This window comes from Pezoporus flaviventris, unplaced genomic scaffold, assembly GCF_033815535.1.
Source record: "Pezoporus flaviventris isolate CSIRO_AGI_PZ_B2104156 unplaced genomic scaffold, CSIRO_AGI_Pfla_v1 ptg000012l, whole genome shotgun sequence".
NCBI classification, from domain to species: domain Eukaryota; kingdom Metazoa; phylum Chordata; class Aves; order Psittaciformes; family Psittacidae; genus Pezoporus; species Pezoporus flaviventris.
This window is the reverse complement of record NW_026892560.1, coordinates 645159-657928: the sequence shown is the minus strand read 5'-3', so window position 1 is coordinate 657928 and position 12770 is coordinate 645159. Positions and strand designations below refer to the sequence as shown.

General features: G+C 57.3%; 1 protein-coding gene across 1 annotated transcript; it reads right to left on the bottom strand.

The window, feature by feature from the left end:
* Window positions 1-9571: 9571 nt before the first annotated feature.
* CHST14 (carbohydrate sulfotransferase 14) lies at window positions 9572-12095 on the bottom strand. The gene is made up of 2 exons (XM_061450974.1): window positions 10684-12095; window positions 9572-10242 (listed from the first exon to the last, which is right to left on the bottom strand). Exon 1 carries the CDS (start codon window positions 12093-12095, stop codon window positions 11019-11021), a length of 1077 nt encoding a protein of 358 aa, XP_061306958.1. The 3' UTR covers window positions 9572-10242; window positions 10684-11018.
* Between the last annotated feature and the right edge of the window lie 675 nt (window positions 12096-12770).

Genomic DNA, 12770 nt, shown 5'->3' with positions numbered 1-12770 from the left:
GGCCTTGGGGGGCAGAGGGAAGAGCTTGAGCTATTCCAACAGCTTTAGAAGATGCCTATTTCTGGGCAACAAGAGCTGGGTCTTCCTGGGTGCTCCAGGCAGCCCTGGGGAGGGATGGAGGGGCTGGGGCTGGGGCTGGGTGAAGCCTGGTGGGAGACGTGGTGGCGTTGGGCAGGCAGTGGAAGCAGGAGCTCATCCGAGGGGCTGCTGCAGGGTGTGGGTAGAGGCAGGTGCCTGGTGAGGAATCGGGAGCCTTGAGGATTGGTGTTTTGGGGAAGCTGTTACTGCCCCGTTCATCCTCCTGCGGGGAGGCAGCCATGGCGAGGCAGCTGGGAGCGGTGGTGCGCAGGGGGCTCGGCACGGGCATGGAGCCGCTGAGGAAGAAGAGGTTGGCCAAAGCATCCACCGGAGAAAGGGGGAAACAAAACAAATATGAGGGGGCTCCCTTCTGGTTTGCCCCAGGTCCTGACTCCGAAGCCAATGTGACAGAGGCAAGAGAACAGGCACTTCCCACCTGGGCAACCTCAAGGTGGGAATTCCCAGGCTCGTTCTTCCCCCCCCATTCCATAGGGAAGTTGCTCGGACGACGGGGCAGAGCAGGGAAGGGTTTCCACTGGAACACCGCCACTTCTTGCTCCTTTTGTGCTCCTGCAAGCCACGGGGAGCCTATTCCTAGCAAACCCATGGGGGCCCGGCTGCAGGAGCAGCGCACGTGGGGCCCGAGGAGCAGCACTCGGAGCTGCTCTCGTGAAGTGCTGCTATTTTCAGTCCTTGCTGAGGGTTTGCTTTGTGCTCCCCGCCTGAGCAAAACAAACAGCGAGTGCAGGCTCCTTAGCCCATCACTTATTAGCCAAGGCAGCTGAGTCACTCAGCCTGGGGTTTGCTGCAGCCTCGCTGCAGCTCTTGGATGGGGCTGGTGAGGGAGGTTTGTAAAACCCTCTGGGGACCGGTCCTGGTGCTGCTGGCACAAAGGGTTTAGCATCGTATGGGTGCTCCTCACTGCGTGAGTGGCAATGTGGAGAGGCCAGGGGGGTGCTGCAAGGGCTGGAGCAGCTCTGCTCTGGAGCCAGGCTGAGAGAGCTGGGCTGGGGCAGCCTGGAGAAGAGAAGGCTCCTGAAGGGGAGACCTGAGAGCAGCTCCAGTGCCTGAAGGGGCTGCAGGAAACCTGGAGAGGGGCTTGGGACAAGGGCCTGGAGGGCCAGGCCAAGGGGAATGGCTTGAACCTGCCCGAGGGAGACTGAGCTGAGCTCTTAGGCAGAAGCTCTTCCCTGGGAGGGTGCTGAGGCACTGGCACAGGGTGCCCAGAGAAGCTGTGGCTGCCCCATCCCTGGCAGTGCTCAAGGCCAGGTTGGACACAGGGGCTTGGAGCAAGCTGCTCCAGTGGAAGGGGTCCCTGCCCGTGGCAGGGGTTGGAGCTGGAGGAGCTTTAAGGTCCCTTCAACCCAAACCAGGCTGGGATTCTGAGACTTTTAAGAGGAGGCACCTCTGCACCAGTGGACACTTTTTCTACCTAAATAAAGCTTTCGTAGCAATTAAACCTCCTGATGGAGTCTGAATAACGCCAGAGAACAGCTTTTCTGAGGGGTACAGGTGCATACAGCCCATCCAATCCACCCAAAGCAGGCTGGCTTTCCCAAGAGCAAGAACCCTCACACTGACCGCAGCCCACCGAGGTTGCTGCACAGCACAGGATGAGCCTCACTGCGCCCCGTGGCACTGACCTGCCGCACAGCATCACCAAATGCTCCAGTAGTGATGGTCTTGGTGTTCCAGACACGGGGATGTGGAGCAGAGACCTGCTTTGTAACAGTCACATCAGCCAAGGGCTCTTGGTGTCTTCCGCCTCAGCAGCCATCCCCTGACGGCGCAGGTGTCTCCAGGGGGAGCTCAGGCATTGCATTAAATGCCCTTTCCCCCTGCCCCTGGGGTTGCTCCCGCAGCATCCCAGCAGCTCTCACACAAGCCCTGCTCCTCACTGCTTCGTGCGACACCAAACCCGGTGCTGGAGCAAACTGGGCCTTCAGGAGCGGTAACAAATCCCTGCCCAAAAGCTGCCTCGGGCAAAGCCTTCCCCAGCTGCATTAAAGCTGCAATTGCTTTCTCGCTGCTACACAAGAGCCCGTGCTCACCCCCACAGCCCTGCAGCCCCATCCTCGTCCTCCAGCGCTGGCAAAGGACGCAGCAGAGCCAGTGACGGTGGCCCCAGAGCACGGACAGGCTCCTTTAGAACAAGAGGAGAGGTAAGACGGGCCAAGGAGCAGAGCAAGGTGAATTTAGTGCCCTTTCCAACAGCACTTCCCTCCACGCCACACGGGCAGTGGGGAGATGCCCTGGATCGGGCAACCCGAACATCTCCACACGCGCCTCACCCCCGTGAACTGCAGCATCCTTCAGCAGTGGTGAATTACGGGGAGCACCAAAGATGGTTCACGAACGGCCCCGTTTCCATCCCCTTCCACATCCCCGGGTACCTCCTCCTCCTCGGCTCGCTGCAAGGCCGTTTTGGGAGCTCACCTCCTCATTCCTCGCAGCGCCGCAGGCTCTCGCTGCAGGAAATCAATGGTGATTTCTTAAACCCCAGGTTACTTTTCATTCATTACCTGATGCTGCACTGGGCTCCTGTAACGATGCTGAGAATCTCCTCCATCACACTGACAGGTCACCACGTCCTTCCAGAGAGGAGCCCAGCGTTTGCCATGTTAATGTTATGTTGCTCCCCAGGCTGGAGAGGAGAGGTGGGGTGTGTGGTACCAGTCCCCCGGCACCTACAGTCACATCATCCAAAGCACTCCTGGACTGGCACCACCACCCAGGGCTCTCCCACAGGCCAAGGATGGAGCAGGGCTGGGAGGCTCCCCACAAAACATCCCACAAGCAAAGCATCACTTTTCTGTGCTTTAATAGCCACCTTCATGGGGGTGATAAGGAGCTCCAGAATCCCAGCCTGGTTTGGGTTGGAAGGGACCTTAAAGCTCCTCCAGCTCCAACCCCTGCCACGGACAGGGACCCCTTCCACTAGAGCAGCTTGCTCCAAGCCCCTGTGTCCAACCTGGCCTTGAGCACTGCCAGGGATGGGGCAGCCACAGCTTCTCTGGGCACCCTGTGCCAGCGCCTCAGCACCCTCCCAGGGAAGAGCTTCTGCCTAAGAGCTCAGCTCAGTCTCCCCTCGGGCAGGTTCAAGCCATTCCCCTTGGCCTGTCCCTACAGGCCCTTGTCCCAAGCCCCTCTCCAGGTTCCCTGCAGCCCCTTCAGGCACTGGAGCTGCTCTCAGGTCTCCCCTTCACGCAGCAGAGGGGCAGGATCCCCTCCCTGAGCTGCTGCTCACACTCTGGGGGTGCAGCCCAGCACACGGGGGGGTTCCAGGTTCAAGTGCTCACTGAAGCCGGGTCATTGGAGCAGCCCAAGTCCTGCTCCTCAGGGCTGCTCCGTCCCATCTCTGCCTCCTTCCTCTTACCCCATTCTCAGTGGATACCCCAGAGCTGTGTCCAGGTCACTCAGCCCAGGCCCTGAGCACCCTGACATTTGCTGCCTGTGGCCAGGATGCACTTGGGGTGCTCCCACGGCACCGTCCATGAGGCCGCAGGCAGGGGGTGATGCTCGGTGTGACCCCGCTGAGGACCCGCAGGCAGCGCCGTGGGACAGGGCACTCCCTGCAGAAGCTGAGCCCCAGCTCTTGCATTGCCATAAAGGCAAAAGCAGCGGGAAGCGGCGTGGTTGCCATAGGAACCCATCACAGCCCCACGGAAAAGCCGGATTGCCGGCCCAAGGCGGCTCCGTCGGGGCCATCAGCGGGGTTCAGAGGATCCCAGAGTGGTTTGGTTTGAAGGGACCTCAAAGCTCATCCAGTTCCAGCCCTTTGCCACCGGCAGGGACCCCTTCCATAGACCACGCTGTCCCACCAACCTGCTGCAGGCTGCTTGTTAAAGCCCCGCTCCAGGCACATGATGTTGCAGCACTAAGAAGCCAGTGTGTTTCTCGGGGTGTTCTCAGCACGTGTATAATGCAGCACTCACCTTCTGCACCCCAATGGGTCCCAGGGTGAATTCGGTGGACGGTGCCCCCTCACTGGCTGCTCTGCAGCCGGCAACGTGCCAGCGTCTTCCTGGGAGCTCGAGAGGCACAACAAAAGGAAACCGAAGCTGTGTGATAAAGGAGGTCAATGCCTAAGGGAGGAGATGAGGGTGATGGGGCTAATGACAAACAGCTCTGCGTCATCACGCATCCACCTGAAACTAAACTCATGAAGCACAGAGCTGCTTTACAGGGAAACCTTTAAAGAAATCCTGATGTTCCAGGAAACACAAAGACTTTGTGTGTTCAGAGCTCTGGGCCCACCCACGGGATGTATTCACATGGGTGAGAGCTTTGCTGCTGCAAACGTGGCACCATCCCCATCCCCATCCCACTGATACAGAGCCTGCTCCTGCAAACACCCCCAGGGACCAGGAGCCCTGAGAAGCCCCAGAGATTCCAATGTATGCGAATGTTCTGCTCAGCAATGGAGCCAACATCCCACCTTTCCCCAGTGCACAGGTTGGGAAAACCTTCACCACCTCACACTGGAGCATCTGGATACCTGCGATGGACCAGGGAAAGACAAGATCAGGTCAAAACGTGGGGCACGGAGCCCTCCTGCCACACAGACCTTGGATCCAGGGCCAAAACCTGGATGAGATTTGGCAGCTCTGAGAATTCCCACTGCTGATGATCAAAACCCACATAACCCAGCTGCAAATATCCCTCCTAACCACTGGTGTGCCTGAAATAAGGAATCAATGGGCTGGAGGGATGCACTTAATAGAACTGATGGAAATCTGAGGCATGTGGGCTCGAGCACATGAGAAGATGCCTCAAATAGGGAACAGCCCAGCCCTGGTGTGTTTTGAGGTGTGAAGGTCTGATGAAACCACCCTCCAGAGTAAGGATGGAGACCCCATGGGGCGCACAAGGCTGGTCTTGCACATGGTGATCCGGGCACACCACAGAGGCCACACTTACGGTCCTATCCCGTTACAAAGACAAGGACAAAAAGCAGCCAGTGGCCAAACTTGCCCAAATCCAGCTTGTTTGCTTGCAGCTAGCCCCAAGCAGGGCAAATGTAACCTAAAAGATGAGTACGATTGATGCAGGAGCAGCACGGCTGTGGCAGGCAGTGGGGTCAGCTCACCAGTGAGCCCAGCACTGGCAAAGCCCTCTTAAATGTCTAAAAAGGGAGGATTTAAGAGAGAAACGTGATGGCAGCACAAGAGAACAAGGCGAGGGAGACATCAGTGTGTCGGTGGGGGATGAAGAGCTGCTGCAGGTTTCATGATGAAGGGGAGGTCTATTTGCTGCCAGCACACACGTGACGCTGATGAAGGTCCTAAGTTTCGCACTAAGACCCTTCCAGCTCTTTACCCCCCCAGACCACAGCAATGAAGGGCACTGCAATGGTCTCAGCGGGCTGCAACAAGGACCTGGACGAAGCTTAAGCTGGCAAATGGATGAGAGTTGAAGGTTGACCCTCAAACCCAGCCAAGGGCTCTCCTTACCCTGCAGGGAGCTCGCCCTCCTGCGTGTGACGGCGGGAGGCATCCAGGCGGGTTTCCTGGTGCTCCTTCCTCCTGCAGAACAAGGAACGTTCATTTCCAGAGGGACTTTCAGGCCTCCAGCTCCTTCCTCCCGCCGAAGCCAGCGCAGCCTCGGGGTCTCCATCATCCTTTACACGTGGGCTGCGTTTCCTGGCAATGAGGTGGTTCGGTGGCTCCGAGCCATCCGTCTCCTCCAAGCACGCTGGCTGCCAGCCCGCTTCCTGCCAGCCAGCCCTGCCGGGGGGAGATGCTGAGGATACGTGCGGGGAGGGAGCAGCTGGAGAGCCGGCGCTCGGGAAGGAGGATGCTGTAAGATGTAACGGGAGGGGATGGTGGTTGCTTTAAAGTCGGCTGCAGGCAGGAGGGGCCGAGTCCCGGGAGATCAGGGGGGTTGTAGGGATGGGGTGTGCAGCATCCGTGGGAAAGGGCCTGGGAAAGAGGCACAAAGCTGGGAAAGGCTGCAGTGATTCGGGGAAACCTGCGGTGAGGAGGCAGAAGAGAATATACAGGGGAAATGTGTGGGGAAAAGTGGAGCTGTTGGAGCGAGTCCATGGAGGTGGCTGGGGAGACACAGCAATAAAGAGGATTCTGCTGGTTGCTGGGAGCTTAACTCCAACCCACCAACCCCATAGGATCAGAATCAACCAGGCTGGGAAAGCCCTTCAAGCTCATCCAGTCCAACCTTTACCCCAGCACTGCCAAGGCCACCCCCAACCCATGGCACTGAGGCCTCATCTCCACAGTGTGTGAACACTTGCAGGGCCGGTGCCTGCAGCCCTGCCCTGGGCAGCCTGTTCCAATGCCTGAGCACCCTCTGGGGCAGGAATTGTTCCTCAGCTCCATCTAAACCTGCCCTGGTGCAGCTTGAGGCCGTTTCCTCTTGTCCCATCCCTTGTTCCTTGGGAGCAGAGCCCAGCCCCTCCTGGCTCCATCCTCCTCTCAGGCAGTTGTAGGCAGCCATCAGGTCCCCCCCTGAGCCTTCTCTTCTCCACACTGAACCCCCCAGCTCCCTCAGCCCTTCCCCATCACACTTGGGCTCCAGGCCCTGCACCAGCTCCATTGGATAAGGGGGGAAATACCCCAACAAGCACTTTCAGGAGAGCAGAAGGGTGCACTGAAGCCCCAAGGGTCCTGTTTTTCCCCTTTACTTTCACTGCCCAAGCTCCCATCAGCAAGCATTGCTCACCAACGTGGTCCAGCTCCAGAGAGCCACTGCGTGGTGCCTGTCCCACGCTGGTCCTTGTGGAAGAGCTCTGCAGCTCATGGATAAACCCACCAGTGCTCAACTTTCAGCCTCTCCTGCAGCACCACCAGGATTCCTCTGCTCCCGTTAGCACTTTGGAGAGGTGCAAAGCGAATCCATCCAGCTTCTTGGCTCTAAATCACACCAAGCTGTGCTAAAAGCAACCAAGAGTTTGTAAATGCATGGTTTGGGTCAGCAAAGGGGAAAGGTGCTGGTAAGTTTTAAAATCCAAAGGTGTTTTCCCAGTAAAAAAAGGAAAGCACCCCGTCTGACAGGGAAGAGCAAACCAGACCTGGAAAACTCCTTGGCACGGAGAGGAGGTTGGCTAGAAGTGAGGCTGGAGACTCCCACGTAAAACCTGAGATGGGATTTCCCTGGATATGAAGGGAATTCCCTTGAAAGGAAAAGCATGAGATGGAATTTCCCTTAAAACACCATTGGCACCATCTTGGAGGGCAAATCACCACTCAGGACACTCTTAGGATGCTTTTACCCAGAGCCTTTTGCCCAGATGTGACACAACAGCACAACATAAAGGGTTTTGTTTCCATTTCCAAACCCTAGAATCTCCCCCAGGTACTTCTCCCTGAGCCAGCCAGCTCTAATCCCACACCCTGGAATCTGCCCGTGAGCCACCTCCAATGCTTGGCAGGCATCGATCACCCTTTTGTGCGCACACCCCTTGATTTTCCCCAGGGGCACTGCTAAAGTGGGACAAGACCCATCACCCTGGGTCTGGAACAAGCTCCCTGGCAAGCTAAGCTCCATCAACAGCCCACTGACCTCTGCTGCAGCAGAGGCATCCCTGGGGTTACAGAGCACGTGTGAAGCAGGGTGTTGTAACTGGTGCCTCCCCATGGCCTCACTGGGACAGACCTGGTCCAGAGCAGAACAGCCCAGGCTGCCTTAAATCCCTGCGGATGCTCTGGCAGGAGGAGGGAAAGGCAGGGACAAAACCCGGTGCTAAAACCTCCTGTTACCCAGGTGGGGGGAGGCTGGGGCACTCAGTGATGTTGAGGGCTAACAAAATGCAGTCATTCAGAAGAGATCAGATCACCTTTTAATTCCACGGGGTGACCGCACGTGTGGAGATGGAGGTGGGAAAGGAGCTGCCAAACCGGAGCAGGTCAGGAAGCAGCAGGGTAAATGAGACTGACCAAACCAAAGCAGTTCAGACCTTGGGGGTTTCCTCCTTGATTGTGCTTGTGCTTCTCCCTGCTTCCATAGACATTACCTGGCCAGGTCCCTGCGGAGCGAGGCTGCATCCCGCTCGGCCTCTCCTGCCTCCAGCGGTTGCTGTCAGCTCTGGAATTCACTCCTGATTTATTCCACACCGGATACACACCTGGCAAAAGAAAGACACCGTAGAGCTGCTGAGGGACATGACTGTTCCTGCCTACCCGGCCAAAAGCTCTCCCAGGCAGTTGTATTATGGGCCATGGATAAATCATGGAACCAGTAATGGAAACCGCACTGATTTTCGTATTTGCCATCCCATTGCAGCAGGGAAACAAGAAAATCAAACCTAGTCCATAACCTTGATCAAGTAGGAGAAATAAGGTTTAGAGGTACCGGACAAGATGCCCCCACTCCAGCCTTTGGGAGACTCTTCCACCCTATCCCATCTTTGCCATGTATGTGACAAACTTCAGCCCAAGCTATGAGGTTTTGTGGGGCTTCCCTGCATGAAACCCCTCCTTTTGGGAAGGCACAAGGAAGTGGGAGCCGTTTGCTTTTATTCAAGGAGAAACAAAGTGATCAGAGATACCCAGTAAAGGAGTAAGAGGCAGTCAAAGAAAATCAAAAGCCTTTTGTGTGCAATAAACGGGACGAAGGGAACAGGAGACATTTAATAGGGAACAGAAGCTGCAGCAGGCAAACAAACACACGGCACAAACCTTTCAACCTGCTGCAAAACAGAGATTTAATTAAAACCCCATCAATAAACAGGCAGAAAACATTCCCTGGGCTTCCCAGAAGCAGGTGGAGGTGGTAAAGTCAAACCAGCTTCTTCCTCCTTAGAGAGGCCTGAAGGTCAGGGTTACCTCATCTCGCCCACTCCTCCAGCAGCAGCTGTTTGGTGGCGTACCACCAGATTCCAAGTGGTTTCTGGTGCCTTTGGCTGGAGAACAAGGCCCATCTCCAGCTCCTCCAGCACCGGGCACCGAAGGCTCCCATGTGGTGCCCACGATCACTGCAGACGGACGGGCACCGCGGGTCTCAGAGTGGGCACGGTGAGAGCAAAGCCCATTTCTAACCCATTCTGGTGGCTGCTGACGTTGAATGAAGTCCAGGAAGTCAGGAGCCCCTGCCCTCGTGCCCAAGGTAAAACCCACTCGGGCTGTGCTCGGCTCCTTCCTCCGGCCACTTGGCTGCAGCTCCATGCCCTTCTCTCAAATCCTATGGAAAACACCTCCATTTCCTTCTCCCTTTTCTTGTGAAATTAATCCCAGGAAGCTCCCGCAGCATCCCTAATCCATCCCCACCGCTTTGTGTCACCTCCACAGCAATTAGGAGCCTCTTTTGCTGCCGACTGCTGCTTTTCATCCCATTACCACGTCGTGTAATCGTCTCCTTGTCGGGCTGGGGCTCCTTCTCCACTTGTTACTGCTGCTCTGGCACTTCAAACACAAATTAATCAAGGCAGGAGCTGCCTTTTCATCATATTCCATGCTATGGCTTAGCACGAGGGGCAGGCGGCCTCTCCACGAATGCAAATACACACTTAACACCCAAGGAAAAGCACTAAGCACCAGGCTAATTCGTATAAAAGCTTTATTAAAAACGAGGACACAGCCTCCCAGGGAGAGCGTTCTGCCCCCTCTCCCCACCCTTAACGGCCATAATTAAATACAAATAGCTACAAAAAGGCTTTGCACCTCCATACAAGGAGGGAGGACTAATCCTCGCCTCGCTGTTGTTTCAGAGGTGGATGGAGAATGTGGTTTTCCACAGTGATTTGCACCCACGCAGCCAGAGAGGCCTGCCAATGGCATGAGCTGCACCCTGCAGGACGGGGTTCTGCTGTTTTATGGCCCAGGAACCAGGATGGGATGTGATTTTACCCCCCGTCTGTATTGCTTCAATTCAGAGAGAGAAAAGGGAATTGTTATGGCTTGGTCTTGCATCAGATACGTTACGCTAGGTAAGGAGCTGGTACTTCCAAGTCCTAAACATTGCACAAAATCCTATCACTAGTTTTATTTCAATGGTAAATAATTAATAACAATAAACCCCAGAGGTACTACTGTCACAGAAAAAAAAGACCAGCCCTATTTAACCACCATCTACAGCTGGGAAACTAAAGGATAAATAGGGCCTTAGTTTAGGAAAGCCTTTTCTTCTACTCATACCCCCAAAACTGCCCCCTGCCTAATCCAGGACCAGTTTTAACAGCGCTAATATTTAGTGCATCAACCACTGTGCATCCTCAGCACACCAGCTGTACTACACCAGCTGTATTACACCGGCTGTATTACACCAGCTGTATTTATTACACCGGCTGTATTACACCAGCTGTGTTACGTCGGCTGTATTACACCGGCTGTATTTATTACACTGGCTGTATTACACTGGCTGTATTACAACAGCTGTATTACATCGGCTGTATTACACCGGCTGTGTTACACCGGCTGTATTACACTGGCTGTATTACACCGGCTGTGTTACACCGGCTGTATTACACCAGCTGTATTACACCGGGTATATTACACCAGCTGTGTTACACCAGCTGTGTTACACTGGCTGTATTACACCAGCTGTACTACATCAGCTGTATTACACCGCCTGTATTACTACATCGGCTGTATTACACCACCTGTACTACATCTGCTGTATTACACCGCCTGTACTACACCGGGTGTATTGCACCAGCTGTATTACACCTGCAATTCAGCTGCACGTTATTTGGTACAAAACACAGAAAAGGGTGAAAAAATACTCAAAAGGTATCAACTTCTCAGCTCCCTCACAGATGTTTTCCACGTCCTGCTGTAAAAAAAGAGTCTAAAGCCAAACAGCTCTACAAAAGCTCCTGTGCTCGAGTCGTACGCACACGTTAAAACGGGAACGATACAAAAGTATTCGGGTAGCAGGGGTCGTGTATAAAATGTCATACAAAGAGGGTCGGGAAAGTACAAAACGAGGGCAGATTGCATAGAGCAGAGCGTTCCACAGCGTCGGCGGCCTCAGCAAAGCCCCGCAGCTCACTGCCTGCAGAACTCGCTGGTGATGTTGGGGAGGGGGTAGGCAAAGAGGGAGAAGTCCAGGATGTACTTTGGCAGGAGGTCTCTGATGAGGCGGCGCTGGGTGTTGCACAGGTAGTAATGGAGCGTTTCCGCCGTGACGGGCTTGTACCAGGGCTGCCGCTCGGGGAAGCGGATGAAGGAGGGCGACCGGACGCGCTCCAGGACGTAGTTGGCGTCGGCGCTAAGCCGCTCGTAGGAGCCGATGAAGTCGTAGCGGACGGCGCAGGGCTGGCACAGGTTGTAGATGGGCATCCAGTGCTCGTTCATCCTCTCCACCTCCTCGTCCAGCAGGTACCGGAGGAACTCGGCGAAGGTCACGTCGTCACCGGCCGAGCTCCCCCCGTTCCGGCGGTACCTGCGGACGATCTCCACCCCGTACTTCTGCTGGTACTCCTTGATCTCCCCAAACTTGTTCCTGTAGGCCGACAGCAGCCTCTCCATGGGGTTCCGCACGAAGAGGAACTTGTAGTAGTGCTTCAGGCGGTAGCTGATCTCGTCCGGCTTCATGTCCCCCAGGAAGACCAGGTCGCTCTTGTGGTCCATCTTCACCTTGACGTCCACGCTCTCCAGCGCCCCGTCCAGCACCTTGAGGATGCGCTTCCAGTTGGAGCAGGCCACCTTGGGCACGTAGCAGTACAGGAAGCGGTACTTGTCGCTGACCAGGAGGTGCCGCAGCACCGTGCGCCGCTGCCCGGCCGGCAGCTCCCACACGCTGCGGGGCATGGCCCGCTGCCCGCACACGGCGCCGATGGTGCGGTTCCGCACGTCCCGCAGCACCTCGGACTCCACGTCCCCGGCGGCCTCCGCACCGCCGCCGCGCCGGGACGGCTCCCCCGGCGCGGGGTGCAGCGGCGGCGGCTTCACGTCGGCCAGGATGCCCTTCTCGATCATGAGCAGCAGCCCGCTGGAGGCCAGGATCACGCCGAACATCAGCATGGAGGGCAGCAGAACGGGGCCGCCGCCGCCCCGCGCCCGGCTGCGGACCGAGGCTGGCGCCCGCCGCAGCTCGGCGGGACACAGGGGCCGGGGGAGCATGGCCTGGCTCGGGGCCGCCTCAGCCGCCGCGCCGCATGCGGGCACCGCACCGGGGGCTCCTCGCCCGGTACCGGGGGGGGGACGGGGGGGGGACGGGGCTTGGGCGGGGCAGCGGCCGGCAGTGACGCGGCCGTGCAGGGCGGGAAGGGGCCGGGGGAGGCGGCGGCCATTTTGCGGCGGCTCCGCCCCGCCGCTGCCCTCCCTCAGGGGTGGGAGCGGGGTGAGGGGGCTGCTCCCGCCTCGGGAGCGGAGGGGCCGTGACCGCCCCTGTCCGCCCGGAGCCGGCCCCGCAGTTACCGGGGGTGAGAGGAGCGGCCCCCGCGCCCCAAACACGCTTTAAATGCGGTTTGAAATGAAGCCCTGGGGGGGTTGACCTGAGGTAAGTGCGTCCCAGCCCGTGCGGAGCCTTCCCGCGGCTGTGCGCAGGGATAAGGCTTTAGTTCATGGAATCACAGAACCCCAGCGTGCGTTGGGTTGGAAGGGACCTCAAAGCTCCTCCAGCTCCAACCCCTGCCACGGGCAGGGACCCCTTCCACTGGAGCAGCTTGCTCCAAGCCCCTGTGTCCAACCTGGCCTTGAGCACTGCCAGGGATGGGGCAGCCACAGCTTCTCTGGGCACCCTGTGCCAGCGCCTCAGCACCCTCCCAGGGAAGAGCTTCTGCCTAAGAGCTCATC

Bases quoted from the DNA above. Each gene is read 5' to 3' on its own strand.
- CHST14 (XM_061450974.1), bottom strand. From the start codon at position 12,095: ATGCTCCCCCGGCCCCTGTGTCCCGCCGAGCTGCGGCGGGCGCCAGCC.